At 45.3% G+C, this 17,970-nt stretch overlaps 1 protein-coding gene across 1 annotated transcript; it reads right to left on the bottom strand.

The window, feature by feature from the left end:
• Positions 1-4,549: 4,549 nt before the first annotated feature.
• LOC142209789 (alkaline phosphatase, tissue-nonspecific isozyme-like) lies at positions 4,550-16,944 on the bottom strand. The gene is made up of 11 exons (XM_075278833.1): positions 16,875-16,944; positions 12,819-12,938; positions 10,792-10,907; positions 9,605-9,779; positions 6,635-6,810; positions 6,405-6,548; positions 5,966-6,035; positions 5,727-5,861; positions 5,359-5,550; positions 4,869-4,988; positions 4,550-4,767 (listed from the first exon to the last, which is right to left on the bottom strand). The coding sequence occupies exons 1-11, from the start codon at positions 16,942-16,944 to the stop codon at positions 4,550-4,552; spliced, it is 1,536 nt and encodes a 511-aa protein (XP_075134934.1).
• Between the last annotated feature and the right edge of the window lie 1,026 nt (positions 16,945-17,970).

The following is a 17,970-nucleotide window of genomic DNA, read 5'->3' as shown; positions in this document are numbered from 1 at the left end:
ATCTGTTACCAGAACATGGAAGGATTGCTGGTCAGTAACAGCAAGAAAGTTCAACCACAAAACATTGTTCCCAAAAAAAAATTAAAAAAAAAAAAATCAAAGCCAACAGATGACCGCGTAGACCTGGACAGGTGCCCGCTGCTGCCCACAACCTGCCAGGAAGGTCATTACTGCAATTACTTCCAGCCCTCAGAACAAGATGAAACAGCGAGAGAATCTGTGCAAGGCGGTGGCGGCTAATCCCACTGTGCTACGATCTGTTTCTGGGAAAGCTGAGTGACCACCAATATAAGATTACTATTAACCTCCTAAACCTTCCTACCAACAGCAACTCCAATACCCTCACAGCTGCCATTCAGGAGTCTAGAAAAGCTGGATGACTACATCTACACTCTTCCCCAGAGTCCCAGATGGCAGTCTTGTTCCGCTCAAAGATTTTTTTCGGCAGATTTGCCGTTCAGGACTTAACTGATAACGCTATCAGCCATATTGGTAGGCACCCAGCTTTCTCAAGAGCAGACATGTAGTCTCTTCAGCACAGACAACCCCTCCCCCTAAAGAAATATCTGGTAATCAGATTTCACAGCTTCATCAATCATCCTCCTCCAAAGAACACAAAGGAACGGAAAAGAAAATGGTGGTCTGTGGTTTAGAGACGGGCGGTTTGGCAAGGGACTCCCGGATCCAAGCACTGTCCAGGCAAATGCTAGGGGGAGGGGTGGCGGGGGCAAAGAACACGAGGCAGGACATACTGCACTGTCCAGGAGGTGAAGGGTTAACCCGCTATCCTATAGAGACGTGGACTGACTCTTCTTATAACCACAACCTTGAGTGTCAGCTCTTGTGCTACTGAAGGTGCATTCACACAGTGCATCATCTTTGCCTGTGTCAGTCTTCACTGTAGCTCTGACATTCCATTCTATTAGAAACAGGTTCTATAAGACAGGGAAGTGGGGAATTACTGGGTGTCGTGAGTGAATATAAGGATGCAGGGCATGAAGCCAAGACAATATTTCCTGTTAGAGCACCATCTTACACAATCAGCCCTGTCTAAATACTTATACTGTGTACAAACACCTAAAGAGACGTAATCGAGTGGAAAGAGCAATGCTCTGCAGAATTCTAGAGGGGTCGGGTGTAATCTGTAGAATACATCAGGAGGCCATGTACTGAGCTCACAATTCCTATCATAGCATTTACTTACAGCCACCACTAGGGGTGCAAAGAGAGTTACCAGTTTCTATTGAGCTCAAAGTAACTGTATACAGTCATAGGCACTGAGCTCCCTCTAGTGGTGGCTACAGGTAGTCAATATTATGTACATTCAGAACAGTTTGGGGGATTATTACTACTGTGTGGTCGCCGGTGCTCAGGTTTAAGTCCAATGAGAACTGCGCTTTATAAACAAGCTGAACACCAGCTGCTCCACACAGAAGTCATGGCAAGTGGGGGAGGTGGAACAGGACTTATTAAAGGATTCCTCCACTTTCTACTTAACTGTGGAGCGTGTGCACCCTGCTGATAAACCAGTTACATACTGCACATATGTTGTGGGGGTAAAGACTTAGGCTCCATATAACTCATTAAACTTCATGACACTTGTTTTGGATTCTGAAAAAAGTTTCCAGAAGCTCAGCAGATTTTTTTTTTTTTTTTTTTTTCGGTCTAGTTTTCCTGGAAAAGGGAAGACATCCCCACATACAGACTGAGGCATTTACGGGAAAGCATTGGGGTGGGGGGAATCACATCAGTAATGGGGTCAGCAAGCATCTACTTGTACCACAGACTGACATTTATAATATTGTGATCTGACTACGATGGGAGTTGCAGTTCTTCCCAGTGAAATCACAACTATCAGCCACATGGACAGCAGCAAACCACCATATACCAGACATAAGACACAGTGCTGAGGGTACCACCATTTCCACACAAGTCTGCAGGGGGTACTCACCAAGCTCCAACCCTTCACCCAGGGCAGAGAGACAAGACCGGATCAGCCCAGAGCCCAGACACAAGAGTGCAGCCCCTCCCCACCAGCCTTAATTAATAGGTGTGGAAGGAACAATTTATTAATCACTGGCTCCTGTTAACCCTTCACATGCACCACCCATCACTTCTGTGTGAGACACCATATTAGGGTGCATTCACATGGTGCAGCTGGACGTAGTTAAGTCTACATTCACATGACCATGGCGAAAAACAGCCATGAATGTTCATGGGGCTATTCACATGAGCAATATTATGATGGTCTATTGTAACAGACCGCCAAAATATAGATCACTTCCTATTTTTGACAGTTTTTATGGATGCCTCCATTCACTGCGACGTGTGAGGTATCCGTGAAAATGGAGGCCCCTACAGTGTAAGACGAAAATGGACGTTTCTTACGACTGTTTTGCACCTTATGCTTAGTTCACATCTGCGTTGGTATTCTATCCGGGGAGTCTACCTTCCTGTCCGCATGATCCCTGCGGAGATCTGACAGTAAGCACACAGACCCCATTATAGTCTATGGGGTCCGTGTGCTTTCACTGCACGGCGCTTGCAGTTGCGATCGGTATTCCGTTCGGGGGGGGGGGGGGGGGGGGGGGGGGGGGTCCTCACGCGGACTTCCCCGGATGGAATACCAAAGCAGATGTGAACGAGGCCTTAGTTGTGTGATTGTAGGCTAAGGGCCCCTTCACAAGGCGTACGTGCACTGCTCATTTAGACCCATACACGCAAGCGCTTCAAAACACATCCCATTCACTTCAATAGGAGCGCTTGTAAAGCCGGCTTTACGCGCACTCCCATTGAAGTGAATGGGATGTGTTTTGAAGTGCTCGCGTGTACGGGTCTAAATGAGTGGTGCGCTTACGCCGTGTGAAGGGGCCCTTAGACTGCACTACAATCTGCAGCAAAGCAGCGTGTAGTTTTGATTCTATTTAAACTGCGCCCAATTTCACTGTGTGAATACTCTCTAACCAAGGGAACCGTGATGGGGCCCCTCAATTAAAATCATAGACCACACCCTTCTCCCCTTATTAGGGCCGCACACTGTATAACGATACTTTTATTGGTCCCCACAGTATATTATCTCTACTACAGGCCCCCACAGTGTGTAACCACCTTTACGTCAGACACAGGACAGAAGAGGACACTTGGATAACTGTTTATTGTTTTTGTTCACTTCCCCTGGTGCCGCACAAGTATGGCCGCTACCCATTCAATTATTACTATAGGTAGTGACCAATATTTTATTCAATGATCTCCGCTCCTATCATTTCTGGCCCTCTTGGGGTCAAGACGCCATGGCCGGAATGGACAGGAGCGTGGATTAGTGAGTAAAATAATATCTACTACCTAATGGAATAAACCAATAGGCAGCGGCAGATTTAAAAAAATGCCGCCCCTCACTTTGTGGCAAGAGGCGTTGCCTGAGACTGTCGCCCCATGATCGGTGCGGCCCTTACACTAACAGTAAATTTAGATGGTGCATTTTGCAGCGGTTTCTGCTGAACAGTCAAGAAAAATGGTAAATAATTCCAGCTGTTTCCAAATGCAAAGCTCAATGAATGGAACAATGAAATTGCTGTCACCTTCCTGAAGAGAAATGATAACATGTTATATCAAGATGCAGACCCTAGATGGCAGCAGAGCTCTTCTAATGAGAATAGGCAGTAGCCTCCAGTCTCTGGATAAGGCTCTCACCAGCGCTGGGCTCTCCGTTATTTAAGACTTGAACGAATGAGAACCCATCCGCTAAAACAGAGGTTACCCATAGACTCCATGCAGTCTTCCTACGGAGACTCTGACGCAGATGTGACTATGAGGCTGGGTTCACACAGTGATTTTTTTTAATCAATAACTGCATGTAAGTTACTAATTGTAGTAATCACATGTTACTATGCACTTCAGGTCACCCATTGATTTTAACTCCTTCCCCTTCTATTCCAAAAGGAATAGAAATACTAGTTTGGCAATAATCCCGCATCGTGTTGTTAGGCTTATTTAAAAAAGTCATGCATGATGTTAAGGGGGCTGTCCTAACAGAGGCACTGTTCTCCTAATTACATCCTGGGAAACAGATTTGCATATATTTCCCCTGGTGTAACACACATACAAGCTTTCAGATTTGAAACCAAAACCAGGAGAGAACATATAAGTGACAGATGGTACGTCTTGTCTTGTCTCGTCTCATTCTTTTCTAATTTCCTATGATTTTGGTTTTAAAAACGGCCTCAAAAACCAGAGTGAAAACAGGCCCGATCCATCTGTAACCCTGCAGAGATAAATAGACAGATGACACTGACAACTGGGTTGACATTTAATCGATGTGATGTTACAGACTAGATTCTCGATTTAGCTTCACGTACCTCTGTTAATACAAATACAACCTCCACATAGGAAATATGATCAATACCGGTATAAAATTGGGCTACCTTACTGCAGGAATTCTGCCCTGTGACTGGAGTCTCTTTGCACCATCTGGTGGTCAAAGAGTGATACTGTCTTCACCCTACACTATAGTTTTTGCTTCGACACTGGGACCTATGTGATATAATAGCCATCAAGGTGATAGTTGACTATGTCCCTTGCGCCCGCCGCAGTGGTCCTGGTTGGTCCCGATACAGCCTGCGTAGCCCATGGCATAGGGTATGTAGCTCTGCTCCACCACACCATGAAAGAGATGAGCCATTGGACCTTTTGCCAATATAGCGACGTCCTCTCCTCCGTGCGTCTCTGATTTCAGGGGCACCGCTGATTGGGCATGGTAGTTAACATCCTCTGTGGATAATGAGTTCATTAGTATATTGGCAGCAGAGCCAGAATCCAGAGGGGCCCCAGAAAGATGGGATCACAGGGCCGGACTATGGAGCAGAACTCACCTGTATCCACACTTGTGATATTCTCTCGCTTTCCTTCATTTATTTTGAAGCCGGGTCCATTCCCATAGAGAATAGAGGTGTAAGGCATCCCGTCCATATCACTCTTCTCCGCAGCCAGGCCTGGGGGGGTCACAAGGGGAGAGGATCACATTATAAGTCTAATTACCCTGCCTGGAGTACATCATAATCCGTACCCACCCCTCTACAGGACCTTCTTCAATAGGTCACTTCTCTTCTCCCTTTAGAACGCCCTATGGTTCCCAGTCCCCTTCTGCCAGGATCCTCTATGGATGACATTTCTGTTCATCCTCAGCTTCCTCGTTCATAAGCATATGCAACATGATAGCAGTCACAAACATAATGTAGATTAGCTAGAGGTATATATGACATTGAAGTTGTGTAGAAAGCTAGTGACTACCCTGAAAGCACTGCAATGGCCACCATTGCATCCATACAGAGGAGAATGTCCTGGAAGTATGGATTCTCTTACCTAGTATGGGGTTCCCTCTGGGAGGGTAGCCCCCAATGGTGAAGACATGGGAGTGGTCAGCAGTAACCAGGGTCAGTGTGTCTTTCACAGAGGTCAATTTCCCAGCCTGGCCCACAGCTTTGTCCATCTCCACAGCCTCATGTAGGGCGAGCTTCGCTTGTCCAGCATGGTGGCCATGGTCGATCCGTCCTCCTGCCATTGCAATACAGTTATTAATGTTAGTGGTGAAATAATCCCTTAAACAATGCAATTCCTCAGAACTCTTGTCGGCCCACAAAAACCATAATAAATAAAGAAGGAGCAAACAAAATGGAGGCTGTGTTGCTATGTTTACAGGCGTCTCGGTGTGGACAAAGATAACAACTCACCTTCCACCAGCAGGAAGAAGCCTTTGGGATTTTTCTGTAAAACACGGACAGCGACGTTGACCATCTCAGACAGGGAGGGGTCAGTGGAGGAATTTCTATACAGCTCATATTGGAGATCAGCCGGCTCAAAGAGTCCTAGAAGGAAGAGGGGGGACAAGGGGGTTGGGGCAGTTATTTATCCTACCACATACAGGGGCAGACCAGACTCCCATCATTGCTGAGATACCGCTACTACTTACCCATCAGATAATCCACCTTACTTGGGTCGATTGCCATCAACTGAGACCTGTTCCAGACATAAGTAGAGACCTAGGACAGACAGAGGCCTCCTCATTTATCAGGAATTTTCTAAAGTTTGCAGGTTTGAAATCTCCATAAAATGCAGAGTAATAGTATTTATACTCTAGTCACATTTAGAGCTGCCTCCTACCCACAATAATGCTACAGATGGGAGTTCATGTGAAGATGGTCATACACCTTAGATACCCATACCTTGGCTATAAGTGTATGTAAAGGGGTGAGGGGAATAAACCACTGATGGAGCCCTCTGGCCATTCATCTTAAGTCCATCCGTAGATGCAGCTCTTTATGTGACTAGAGCAGACTAGGCTTTGATAAAATCACTCATTATAATTCTACTTAGAAATCCGATTTTCTGCCTTTTAACCCTTTTCAAACCTTTGAGGACGGTTTCTTCTTTTTCCATAGTTTCACTAAGTCCTGTCCATCTAGTCTTGTGCCGTTGGCATTAGGATCTTCGGGGTATTCTACATCAGGGGTGCCTTCTGGGTACATGTATTTTCTGCCTCCGCCCATAATGACCTGTGCAGCATGGACGTACAGAGATTTTAGTAGGACTCACAACCGCTACATGAATTATAACTCCCAATGGTCCCGCTTTCCCTCACTTCTATATCTTCTATATTGTTAATCATTTGCCAGGTGATGTCCTTGCAGCCCTGACGGATGGCATCTGGTGGCATGTCAGCATCTGAATACCAGTTACGATCGGCGCTGTGGGCATATGCAGCGGCTGGGGTGGCGTGATTGATCCTGGTGGTTGTTACCACACCCACAGACATCCCTATAAAATGAGACACTAACATTAATATCTGTCACAAGCAGCCATGAGACAAACTATCATGACCATGAATATATCATGGCTGAAGTTGTCACAGTCCCACCCCTTTTACTGACATCACTGATATTATAATAACAACCAATGACCCATCTGTGAGGGTCTGACACGTGACACCCCCACTGATCAGCAGTTCCCAGCATCTGATAGACAGGGAATGAAGTAAGAAGCAGACAGCGCTGTTCCCTTTGTAGTGGCCAGACCAGGTACTGCAGATCAGCTTCTATTCACTTGAATAGTAGCCAAGCGGTAGTGACTCAGTTATGTCACTATATAGAGAATGAAGACGTCTTCTTCCTGCTGTATATCTGTTGAGAACAGCTGATCGATGGGGTTATGGGTGTCAGACCCTCACAGATCTGATATTAATGACTTACCTTTAGGATAGGACATCCATATTTTTTGTCTGGAAAACCCCTTTAAGTAAACTGTGTAGCTTCCCCTTTTTAAAGTGGACCTCCCACCATTACAGTTTCCCCAGCTGGAATAGGGGGGTTTATATTGAAAATGATGATGTTCAGGAGGATGAATCCTTTGAATATTTGGGGTCAGCACTCACCATACATGTCATGGTGCGTGATGACACTAGTCCTGGAGGAAGATGGCACGGGTTTGGACACTGAAGACTTATTCCAGTCTCTGCACAGTGGAGTGGTGTTTATGGCTCTTGTGAAAGGATCGACGTGGAAAACATCTCATGTGAGGTCATCAGATGCAAAATGGCATGGCAGCTGACCACACAGCGTGCATGCTGAGAGCGGCCTACTTTAGCACAGTTTTGCAGGAGAACGAAGGCTGCTCTCATGGTGCAATCGAGGTCTTACAGCTATTGAGACCTTCAAAATGGGGAGAAATTAAAGGGGTTACCGAGTTTCTATTATTTCTATGATCTGGGACCCAACTACTATATTACTCAACTACTCATTCTACGGTATATCTCTCATGCATATTAGGATTAGGTCCAAATGAATGGGCCTAGTCGGGAGGGAGTGTCTTGAGGCGGATGTCACGAGGCGAATCCGCCTGAAAGAATGAACATGTCGTTTCTTTTTCCGGGAGCCAGAACAAATGTCTCCCTGAAAAAAAGAACTGACCAGCTCCCATTCATTTCAATGAGAGCCATCTTTATGCTCAGGATTTTGAGGCGGATACGGCCTCAAAATCCTGACCAAAAAACCCTGTGTGAATTTACCCTAAACCAATAGTGGAAAAACAATGGCCGAATGAGAGAGCAGGCATTCAGCTTCTTCTTTAGATATGCTAATTCATATAATCAATAACTGAGATCGCCAGGCCCACTGTTAGAATCTATTAAGGTCACATTCATATTCTCTATCATCTCTGAAGCAATCTTAGCTTTGGCTCAAAAAACTGCAACAAAATCTATAAAAAACTGGGAAAGCAAGAAGACAACTAATACAGCTGGAGTCACAACACTGACTGGAGTTGTCAGGCAACTTTCAGACCTTACAACATAAGCTAAAACTCCACAACGTGGGTCCTTAGCCTAAAGGATCAGCATGCGTGTCAGGAAATCTTCCCCAGCCAATCTCTTCCAGCCTGTGCATATAGTTCTGCTTCATCAATCACGTCCCACATGAGCTATAACACTTATCTGAGGATCTGTTCCTGTTTATCACACCTGTGCTGCCAGTCCTGACCTTGGACCATATTCACACTCTTTTTTTTGGCCTGATCCTTGGTGCACTGCACCACAGTTTCTGACCTGGCTTGTCAGCTGCTCCTGATTCCGGGGTCACCTCAGGAGGTAGCGACCTGGCAGACCCACTGCATTGAAGTTCAGGTCCCTGTATGGGGGGAATGAAAGCCAAGGGGTCTGCTTAAACAATGCTGTCCTGCTGCTGAACTTGTTCCTCACACCGTGCCTGTGATTGTTCCAGCATCTTAGCAGCTTGCTGGGACGCCATATAATGATCGAGTTGTTGGCATCTATGATCCACCTGCTCCCACATTTTGGCAGTTCTCAAGATGGCCTGCCACCGAACTTGTTCCTCGCACCGTGCCTGTAATTGTTCCAGCATCACAACAGCTTGCTGAGTGTGTTGTTGGCATCGATGATTCGCCTGCTCCGGCGTTTCGGCTGCTCAAAGAGCCGCTTGACACCTCGCTTGCTCAATCCTCCTCAGCTCCACTCGAGGGGAATTCTTTGACTTCTGGCTACCTTTATAGTTCTCGTTCTTTTCTAATTTTGTGACAAATTAGAATTTCTTTTTCCTGGCATGTTTAAAATTGGGAAACTGCCCAATTTGGATTAAAGGGGTTTTCCCATCTCAGTGTCTCAGCACGATGCCTACAGGACACAGAACACTTATGCAGATCAGATAATATGCAGATACTTGTACAAAACGGACTCAGTGTTATCTGTGTGTTTACATAGAGAGGTAACAGACCCGGCTTTATCAGCAATATGCAATTAGCTGAGATAGTCCTGGCGGCAACAGCAATGTAATATAGTATACGAACATAAATTCATAACAGTCATGAAGCCATGACATTTACTGAGATAAACAGTAGCCTATGTGTTAATCCAGGTTATAAACTATATATGTGCCAAATTTCATCCCAAACCGTTCAGCTGTTTTTGCGTGATTGAGTAACAAACATCCAAACACACAAGCATCCAAACTTTCACATTGATAATATTAGTAGTATTCATCCTCAGTGTTCGTGCAGGTGATCATGCATCGGCCCAATTACCAGATAGACATTTTGCACACACCAGCAGCCTTTGCCCACTTCAGGATGGAGTCCACCTCATTGCCTTTGGATGTGTTACAGTTTCCCAGTTCGGCGGCAGCGCTCAGCCCCAGGATTCCTCTATTGGTCTTCACACCGCACAAGAAAGCGGTTGCCGTCCCTGCACTGTCTGGGACCTGAGAGTCTGTGTTATATGTCTGTGAAGAGAAGCGGGACACTAGTAAATCACTATGACCCTAGGAGCTCATCTTAAGCTTAATCTCAGCTTAATCTTCATATTTCTCACATGCAGTGTATCACTCCCATTATTCATGGTCCCAGGAGCTCACAGTCTTATTTCTGACCAGGTTACCTCTCTCACCATGTATTATATTCAACACGGTTTTTCAAAGTGGGCATGAAGCAGGAACTGGAACGGCACTGTGGTAAGCTTTTGGAGATGGTACTGGCTGCATTGCAGCATGTGGTGCTATTGGGGAGGTTTGTTGTGTTGCATTTTAATCCTTGCTGTTGCTAGGGGATATTATGTGTGCTGCATTGTGAACACTGGTGCAGTGTAGTAGCATTTCATGTCAGAGTAGAAAGTATTAGATATATAGTACCAGTCTCTTTGTGTGTGACACAGGGACCTTTTGACCTCCTCCAGGTCCAGGGCTCCTGTGTGACCTGTGCACCCCTGAAGTTTCATTCACATGACTGATGGGCAAAAAAGCTGTGAAAAAGTGAAGTTTTCAAGGCTGTTTGGCATCTGAAGGACACCTGTTTTCACGGTTCTCTCAGAGATGTGAATCAACTAAGGGATCCGTGATAACGGGTAAAAATAAGACAAGCTGTCCATTAACACAGACTGTCAAAAAATGGGTTGTGCGAATAGACCCATTCACATGAATTGATTTTCATGTAGCTGTGTGACAGCCATTAGAGATGAGCGAGTACTGTTCGGATCAGCTGATCCGAACAGCACGCTCGCATAGAAATGAATGGACATAGCCGGCACGCGGGGGGTTAAGCGGCCGGCCGACGTCAAAGCGGAAGTAACAAGTACATCCATTCATTTCTATGGAGCGTGCGGTTCGGATCGGCTGATCCGAACAGTACTCGCTCATCTCTAACAGCCATTAAAAAACCACCCATCGCACGACTGTGAAAGTCATTCATGTGAATATAACTTTAGTGTTACACCCCTCTAGCTCCCTATATGTTTAATACCTTTGAAAGAGCCACAAAGGGGAATTTATCCATCTCCAGACAACTATTTTCTCCAAGTTCCTTCTTCAACTGGCCTTTGAGGATCCGGGTGGCGGTGATTGATGATATTCCCATTCCTGCAGTAACAAAAGCAACAATATCCATTTTGAGGGTACAAATCAGGGGTGTAACTTGAGGGGTTGCAAAGGGTGATGTTGCACCAGGGCCCAGGAGCCTTAGGGGGCCTATAAGTATTGAGATTGCAGCTTCCATATGGCCCATAAGCCAAGGAGATCCACAGATTATCCTAACCACACTAAGGTGGATTAAACTCGTGGCCTCAGCCTAACGTGGGGCCTCAGCCTAAAAGTGAGCTACAGCCAAAAATAAAGACTAGACTGTGTTTATGAAACCTCCTGTGCGGTCATTGGGTGCAGTTTGTGCTCCAGACTCCTCCTGTCTTCTTGGAATGGGAGTCGCTATCTGTTTGCCACCCATATTAACTTTTATGAGGTTTATTTTGCTGTCACTTGTCTCCTCTCCTTCAGTCCTCCCTGACAGTGACACTGAAATGAGCCATCGCCTCTTACAGAGACATATTGGATGGGACCATTGTCTATAGCATGTTAGACTATGACCTATTGTAAATCTATCAGTGACATGTCAGGCAATGAAGGCTTCCGCCTCAAGGAGAGTCGGTGCAGAAATCAGTCATCATTTTCAGACTTATCTGTTAAACTTTCATAGTCCAATGCTTATATCTGAGCTAATCATGTCTGCAGCTCTGGATGTGAATAGAGTATACAATATGATTTAACCTGTAAAATGCTGATCCAGATGAGCCTGTGATTTAGGCAGTAACACCTATGAGAATGATACATTGTAAGAAGGCAGTGACACTGAGCACTTCCTCTCATCCACACCCCACATACTGACGCCCATTATTTGACAGCATAATGAGGGTGTATGACAAATGTCACCCTTACGAGTAACATTTAATAACTCAGATCCAAATTAAATAAAGGTGTTAGAGGACCAATGACCCATATCTGACGGCAGCCCTATTATCAGCTATGCAGTATGGGGCCTGTGTGTAAAGAAATATGGGGGTGTCTGCTGCTTGCATATCTCTGTGCCCAAACTATCACCACTAAGTACGTATGCATTATCACTGACTAGGAGGATACTGATACTGTGTCTCCATTAACATTTTGGGGGTTCATGAGCTGCCTGTTTGTAAGGTGGTGGAAGCAACAACTTTCCAAAGGTGGGCGACTGTGGCCGGGCCCTCACTCTGATGGACTAGGATTGCCTTGTGCGCTGTTTATGTGCATGTGTTTTGGCTGGACACTGTGACTGTTACATAATTTATTGTGTATTTTCATGCTTTGCTTCACTGAGTATTTTGTGCTATGGTTGCTTTAAGTATTTTGGTGTAAGAAGCCTTCTTTAATCTGGTATTATCTTGATAGAGGGTGCCATGACTCTTCCAAAAATCCCTGTGCTTGCGAAGGGTAGTGTAAAAGGAGGGGGGACGCATTCACGATCAAATGTGGTGCACAGTACCAGCTGGCCCCTTAAGGCCGGGGCCCCAATTAGCGGAAACGCCGTGGTAAAAATCGCGGCGTTTTACAGTACTTGCAAAGTGGATGGGAGTCATGCAAATCCCATGCCCACTTTGCGTAAAAAATTGCTGCGCGGACACGCTGCAATATCCAAAACCGTCGCGGTTTTGAAAATCGCAGCATGTCAATATATCTACGTCGGCTTTCCTATAGATATAATTGTAACAGAAAGTCCATAGAGGAAAACTCCGTGAAGTTTCTATTGAAAGCGCTGCGGGAAGAACTGTAATGCGTTCACGCCGTGGTTCTTCCCACAGCACTTTAGCGCTGTGTTTCCGCCCAGTGGGGCCTTAGCCTAAATGTTGACCGGGAGTTCTGTAATGTATTGTCTTGGGGGTGTCCTTGCAACATCTGATCTCATCTGCCTTGTTTTTCTTAGTGAACAATTGCAGAATTGCGGATGGCATGGACACATCTACTCACCATCCCCCAGGAACAGAATAAGTTTTTTGGCTACGTTTGTGTTCAGCTTCTGCAGCCTCAGGGCTTCTTCTAGGGTCTGACGGCCGTTGTCTCTCCAATATCTCGGGTCCTTTTCTACATCTGCAACCAGGAGAACAGTCAGAGACACAGATTTAATACCTAAGCAAGGCATGGGATAGGCAACGAGGCCTACACCAAACATAACACTTCCTAATATCATGAAGTCATCCCTCTACAGCTTCTCCAGCAGTCTCCATTCACATAGATAAATGGACATTGTGCTGACATCAGCAGTGTTAATTATAATGATATTTTCATACATTGCACACTATGACAATGCAGACACATTCTCCTCTGCAACAGAAGGAGTGTCTGTGCGCCAAGAACCATCAGAAATCACTGGATGGAAAAAAAAATTCTGCAAGCCCAACTTTTTCATCTGGCGAAATCAGTTAAAGAAAAAAAGACACTGAATGGATCCCTTTAAAATAAATAGGGTCCGTCAGATTCCATTCATGTCCACAGTAGTGAGGGTATGCTTTTGTCCATTTTTCCGGTTCTCCAATGGACCAGAAATACAGAAACAAACCACATATGTGAATGTAGCATATTATTGATGTCATTGTTTTATATGTGTCTGTTTGTTGTGCTTGTGTTTTCTTCTTCTGAGCTATGTCGGTTCTCCCTGTGATACTGTTTTTTCTGCTAACACCCTTTGAAATCTAGTGCTGGGAAAGTAGGGAATCTCACACTATGGCTGGTAGAGAATAACATGGCGGTGACACATCAGTGGACGAGTGTTTAGATGAAGAGATTCCGTATTCTCCAGAATGGGTGGAGTGGTGAAGGTTATAATACAGTTTATTTTTGCATCAAATCTGGTTGTTGTTGGCAAGCAGTAGTAAATGGTGGAGAGGCGACGCTGCGCTGGTGACAAGTCTGCAGGTGTGGAGTAACACAGTAGTCATGCAACATTGTGCTTGATAGACTTTGGGGGTATGCTGTGGATGAGATGGAAATGTCACTAAATGGAGCAGAAACTGTGAGGCCTATACGGAAGAACCAACATGGCCACCACTGTTGTGTTTATGGTTGATTTGGTGATGCTCTTATATCCTGTGTATTATCTATACTTGTTCTAGTGTCATAGGACAGTGTGAAAGCTGTGACTACTTTTGAGCCTCTGCCGTTAACCTGCAACTTAAAGGGATATTCCAATCTCATGGATCCTATCTATACCGGTATCTTATGTAAATTGAATACTTTTCCTAAATATATTGCTTTGGAAATACTGCTTTGTTTTCCTGCTATGTGAACTTATGACTTCCATTGGGGGAGAAATACAGGAAGTGCGAAGAAGAGTCTGCAGGCAAACTGCTGAAACAGTGAGAAAACCCCTTTAAAGAGGTTGTCCAGGATATACAGTCTTGCACAAGAAAGGGGGGAGGTGTAAAAAAAAAAACCTAAAAACTAAAAAAAAAAATAAAAATAAAAAAATAAATGCCCCGCCACCGTCCTGTGTAGTGCCATCTCAGTACTTCTTCCGGTAGAAATCCTCGCCTTATGTGACCACTGAGGACAATCAGCAGTCCCAGCGGCCTAAAGGAAGGAACCAGGTCGTCAGTCACCTACATTACCTGTGATACCGTCTTCTTTCCTTAGGCTACTGAGCGGCCTCAGCAGTCATGTGTGGTGAGGACGTCCAAAGACTAGCTGGGATTTGTGTCCGTGCCAAGTACCTGCACCATATCATTATATACTGTTTGGGGAGGAACCCCATATTACTCAGCTGTCAGCAGACACATCTAGAGGTGCAGTCACAGGTCTGCTGGTTTCCTGCTTGTTCTCAGATAGCTCACATCTCCCTGGGACCCCAGCGGGAAAGTGTCTGTACATATATAACGGCAGAGCATGCTAATACTGTAATATATGCAGGAAATAATATATCTAATATGCTGCAAAGAACCACTGTTTTGTGGTTTATGAGATTTTAAGTGATTTTCTTACCAAATCCAGTTATCCCCTAGGACTGTGATGACGAACCTATGGCACGGGTGCCAGAAGTGGCACTGAAAGCCCTCTCAGTGGGCACCCATCTGTGGAACAGATTATATTGCGTGGTGGCCACTGTGGAGCAGATTGTACTGTGTGGGGGCCACTGTGGAGCATATTGTACTGAGTGAGAGCCACTGTGAAGAAGATTGGACTGTGTGGTGGCCACTGTGGAGCAGATTGTACTGTGTGGTGGCCACTGTGAAGCAGATTCTACTGAGTGTGGATCACTGTGGAGCAGATTGTACTGTGTGTGGGTCACTGTGGAGCAGATTGTACTGTGTGGGGGTCACTGTGGAGCAGATTGTACTGAGTGTGGATCACTGTGGAGCAGATTGTACTGCGTGGGGGCCATTGTGGAGCAGATTCTACTGTGTGTGGCTTACTGTGAAGCAGATTGGACTGTGTGTGAATCACTGTGGAGCAGATTGGACTGTGTGTGGGTCACTGTGGAGCAGATTGGATTAAGTGTGGACCCTTTACTATTTATATCATACAGTACTTGTTGTATAGCAGACATGTGATATTATTACAGGTCATAATAACATAGCACAGTCATATAAAACTGATCTGTACAATGTAAATAATGAACATTCCCACCATTCAGCTCACATTCTACCCGACCAACTGCCTGTCCTGTTAATAAGAGATAAGTTCCTTTGGTGGGACAACCCCTTAAAGGGGCTCTATCAGCAAAATCATGCTAATAGAGCCCCACATATGCGCGAATAGCCTTTAAAAAGGCTATTCAGGCACCGTAAATGTTATATTAAACTACCCCCAGTTTTAAAATAATAACCTAAAAAAGAATGTGCTCTACTTACAGATCGTGCACGCTGGGCGGGCATTCAGGGTGTGTCTTCATCTTCATCCCCGCCTCTTCTTCCTCCGACGTCCTCCGGTCCCGTCTTCCTTCGGCGCTCGCGAACGGACACTGATATAAAAAAAATAGCTTGGGCGCATGCGCAGTAGCATGCGGCTTCTACTACGGCTACTGCGCATGCGCCCAGGCCATTTTTTTTTATCAGTGTCCGCGAGCGAGCGCCGGAGGAGGACGGGACTGGAGGACATCAGAGGAAGAAGAGGCATGGATGAAGAAGACGGCGCACCCTGAATGCCCACCCAGCGTGCACGATGCGTAAGTAGAGCACATTCTTTTTTAGGTTATTATTTTAAAACGGGGGGGGTAGTTTAATATAACTTTTACGGTGCCTGAATAGCCTTTTTAAAGGCTATTCACGCATATGTGGGGCTCTATCAGCATGATTTTGCTGATAGAGCCCCTTTAAAATCACACAAATCCCAAAATCCCACAAACCACTGGTGGACTTCAGAATGATACATGAATTCTTACCTACAAATATGACACTATTGTACAATTGCTGATGTACATGCTTCATTCTGTGCTATGGTAGGACAAGACGTCTATCTACACAGCACTGATATATTCCTACTAGGAGCTAGAGGAACTGGGAATGCAGCTCTGAATGTGATTAGAGTCCAAAAGATGATGTAGTAGCACAACTGAGAATGCAGCAGTGGATGTGACTGGAGTATAAGCCGTGATCTAACGCAGCTCTGGATGTGACTAAAATACAAAACAAGATAGAACCGCACATTTGTGGATGTACTGTATCTCTGGATGTGAACGGAGTATGAGAAGAGATGTATATGCAGATCAGTATACAAACATTATATATGAACACAGACATTCGGTATTGGCTCATAAATGCAGATTCAGGCTATTGCGTTAACGTTGCATTTACGCGGCAGCGCGTACGCAGCGTTTTTTGCTCGCGTACACGCTCCGTTAAAAAACGCGGAGCGTTTCCGCGAGCAAAAAACGCAGCGTATGCACTCATAGTAAGAAAAAACGCTGCATCAATGCAACGTTAACGCGACCCTCGGATTTCTACGCCTGTAAAAGTAAGCTCAAATTACGCCTGGCGTTACTCCATGTGAATGCAGCCTTATTGTAAAAACTTTACCTCCACCAACACTTACCTGGGAAATTGCTGGGTACTGCCAGTCTCACCAACTGCAGCATTGATACCCACACCAGGATTGACTTCATGGTGATAATCTATCTGCCACCTGCGTGCCCTCTTCCCACGTACAACTCCTCATTGCCAGATACTGGCGAGGCTTATATCAAGTTGGGCGTTCTCTCAGGTCACAGGGAGGGGACTGTATTTTGCATCTCCATTTATTTTCTTCCTTTTCTCAGTTGCATCATTAGAGCCTGCAGCATGGAAACCAGGCAGCAGTCCAAGGTTCCTTAATTTTCAAAGCAGAGGATTTGTTACCATGTATCAGTGTGGACAATCCTCTTTGTAATAAGCACATAAGGCTGGATTCACACTTCGTTGGAGTCTCCTTAGGAGACTCTGTCGCAGAATCAGCTCAAAATTGGCAGAGACAATAGTCCTGCAAGGACCATATATATACTGAAACCGTGCAGAGCCCATTATAGGGTCCGCGGGGTGCTGTGTGTAACCGCTTTTTAAGCGGACAGGGTCTCCATCTTTTGGGTCCCCATGTGGACCCAAAGAATAGAAACCCAAACGCTAATGTGAACCTAAAGTAAGCCTTCAGCTATGTAGTGCTAGGTTCACACTAGTATTTGAGTCTCAGCTTATTAAGTGGATAGAGTTTCTGTTTTTCGGGTCCCCAAAAGGACCAAAAGGATGGAAACCCAAACACTAGTGTGAACCTAGCGTACTAGGAATAAGTCAAGAACAGTTCTGACCTCTGTATACAAACTAAGGCCTTATGCATATGACTCTAAGGGTCATGGAAAAGGAACGAACGGCACACAGATAGCATCCACATGTCATCCATGTTTTCACTGACTCTCTCAATAGAATAGACGAGACAGAGTCACGAAAATGGTCAGGAACCGGATTTGCCCCATTTTTACAGCCGTCTTATCAGTACAAAATATGGTTGTGTGCATGGGGCCTAAATGTTCCCAGTCACTGACAGTAAACAGAAATTTTGCAAATGGTGAGGAAGTGAAATAAGTCTATAAGGAAATTGAGAACTTTACATTTTCATGGAAAGGGGCTGTACCAGTGAACCCAGAGGTTTGTCTAGTACT

The sequence above is a fragment of the Leptodactylus fuscus genome, chromosome 6, assembly GCF_031893055.1.
Source record: "Leptodactylus fuscus isolate aLepFus1 chromosome 6, aLepFus1.hap2, whole genome shotgun sequence".
NCBI classification, from domain to species: domain Eukaryota; kingdom Metazoa; phylum Chordata; class Amphibia; order Anura; family Leptodactylidae; genus Leptodactylus; species Leptodactylus fuscus.
The sequence above is the reverse complement of the archived record's forward strand: the minus strand, read 5'-3'. Positions and strand labels throughout refer to the sequence as shown.

Bases quoted from the DNA above. Each gene is read 5' to 3' on its own strand.
- LOC142209789 (XM_075278833.1), bottom strand. From the start codon at position 16,944: ATGAAGTCAATCCTGGTGTGGGTATCAATGCTGCAGTTGGTGAGACTG. The intron at 12,939-16,874 runs GTAAGTGTTGGT...TCCTGGTTGCAG, and splicing joins AGTACCCAGCAATTTCCCAG to ATGTAGAAAAGGACCCGAGA. The intron at 4,989-5,358 runs GTAAGAGAATCC...TGACCCCCCCAG, and splicing joins CAGAGGGAACCCCATACTAG to GCCTGGCTGCGGAGAAGAGT.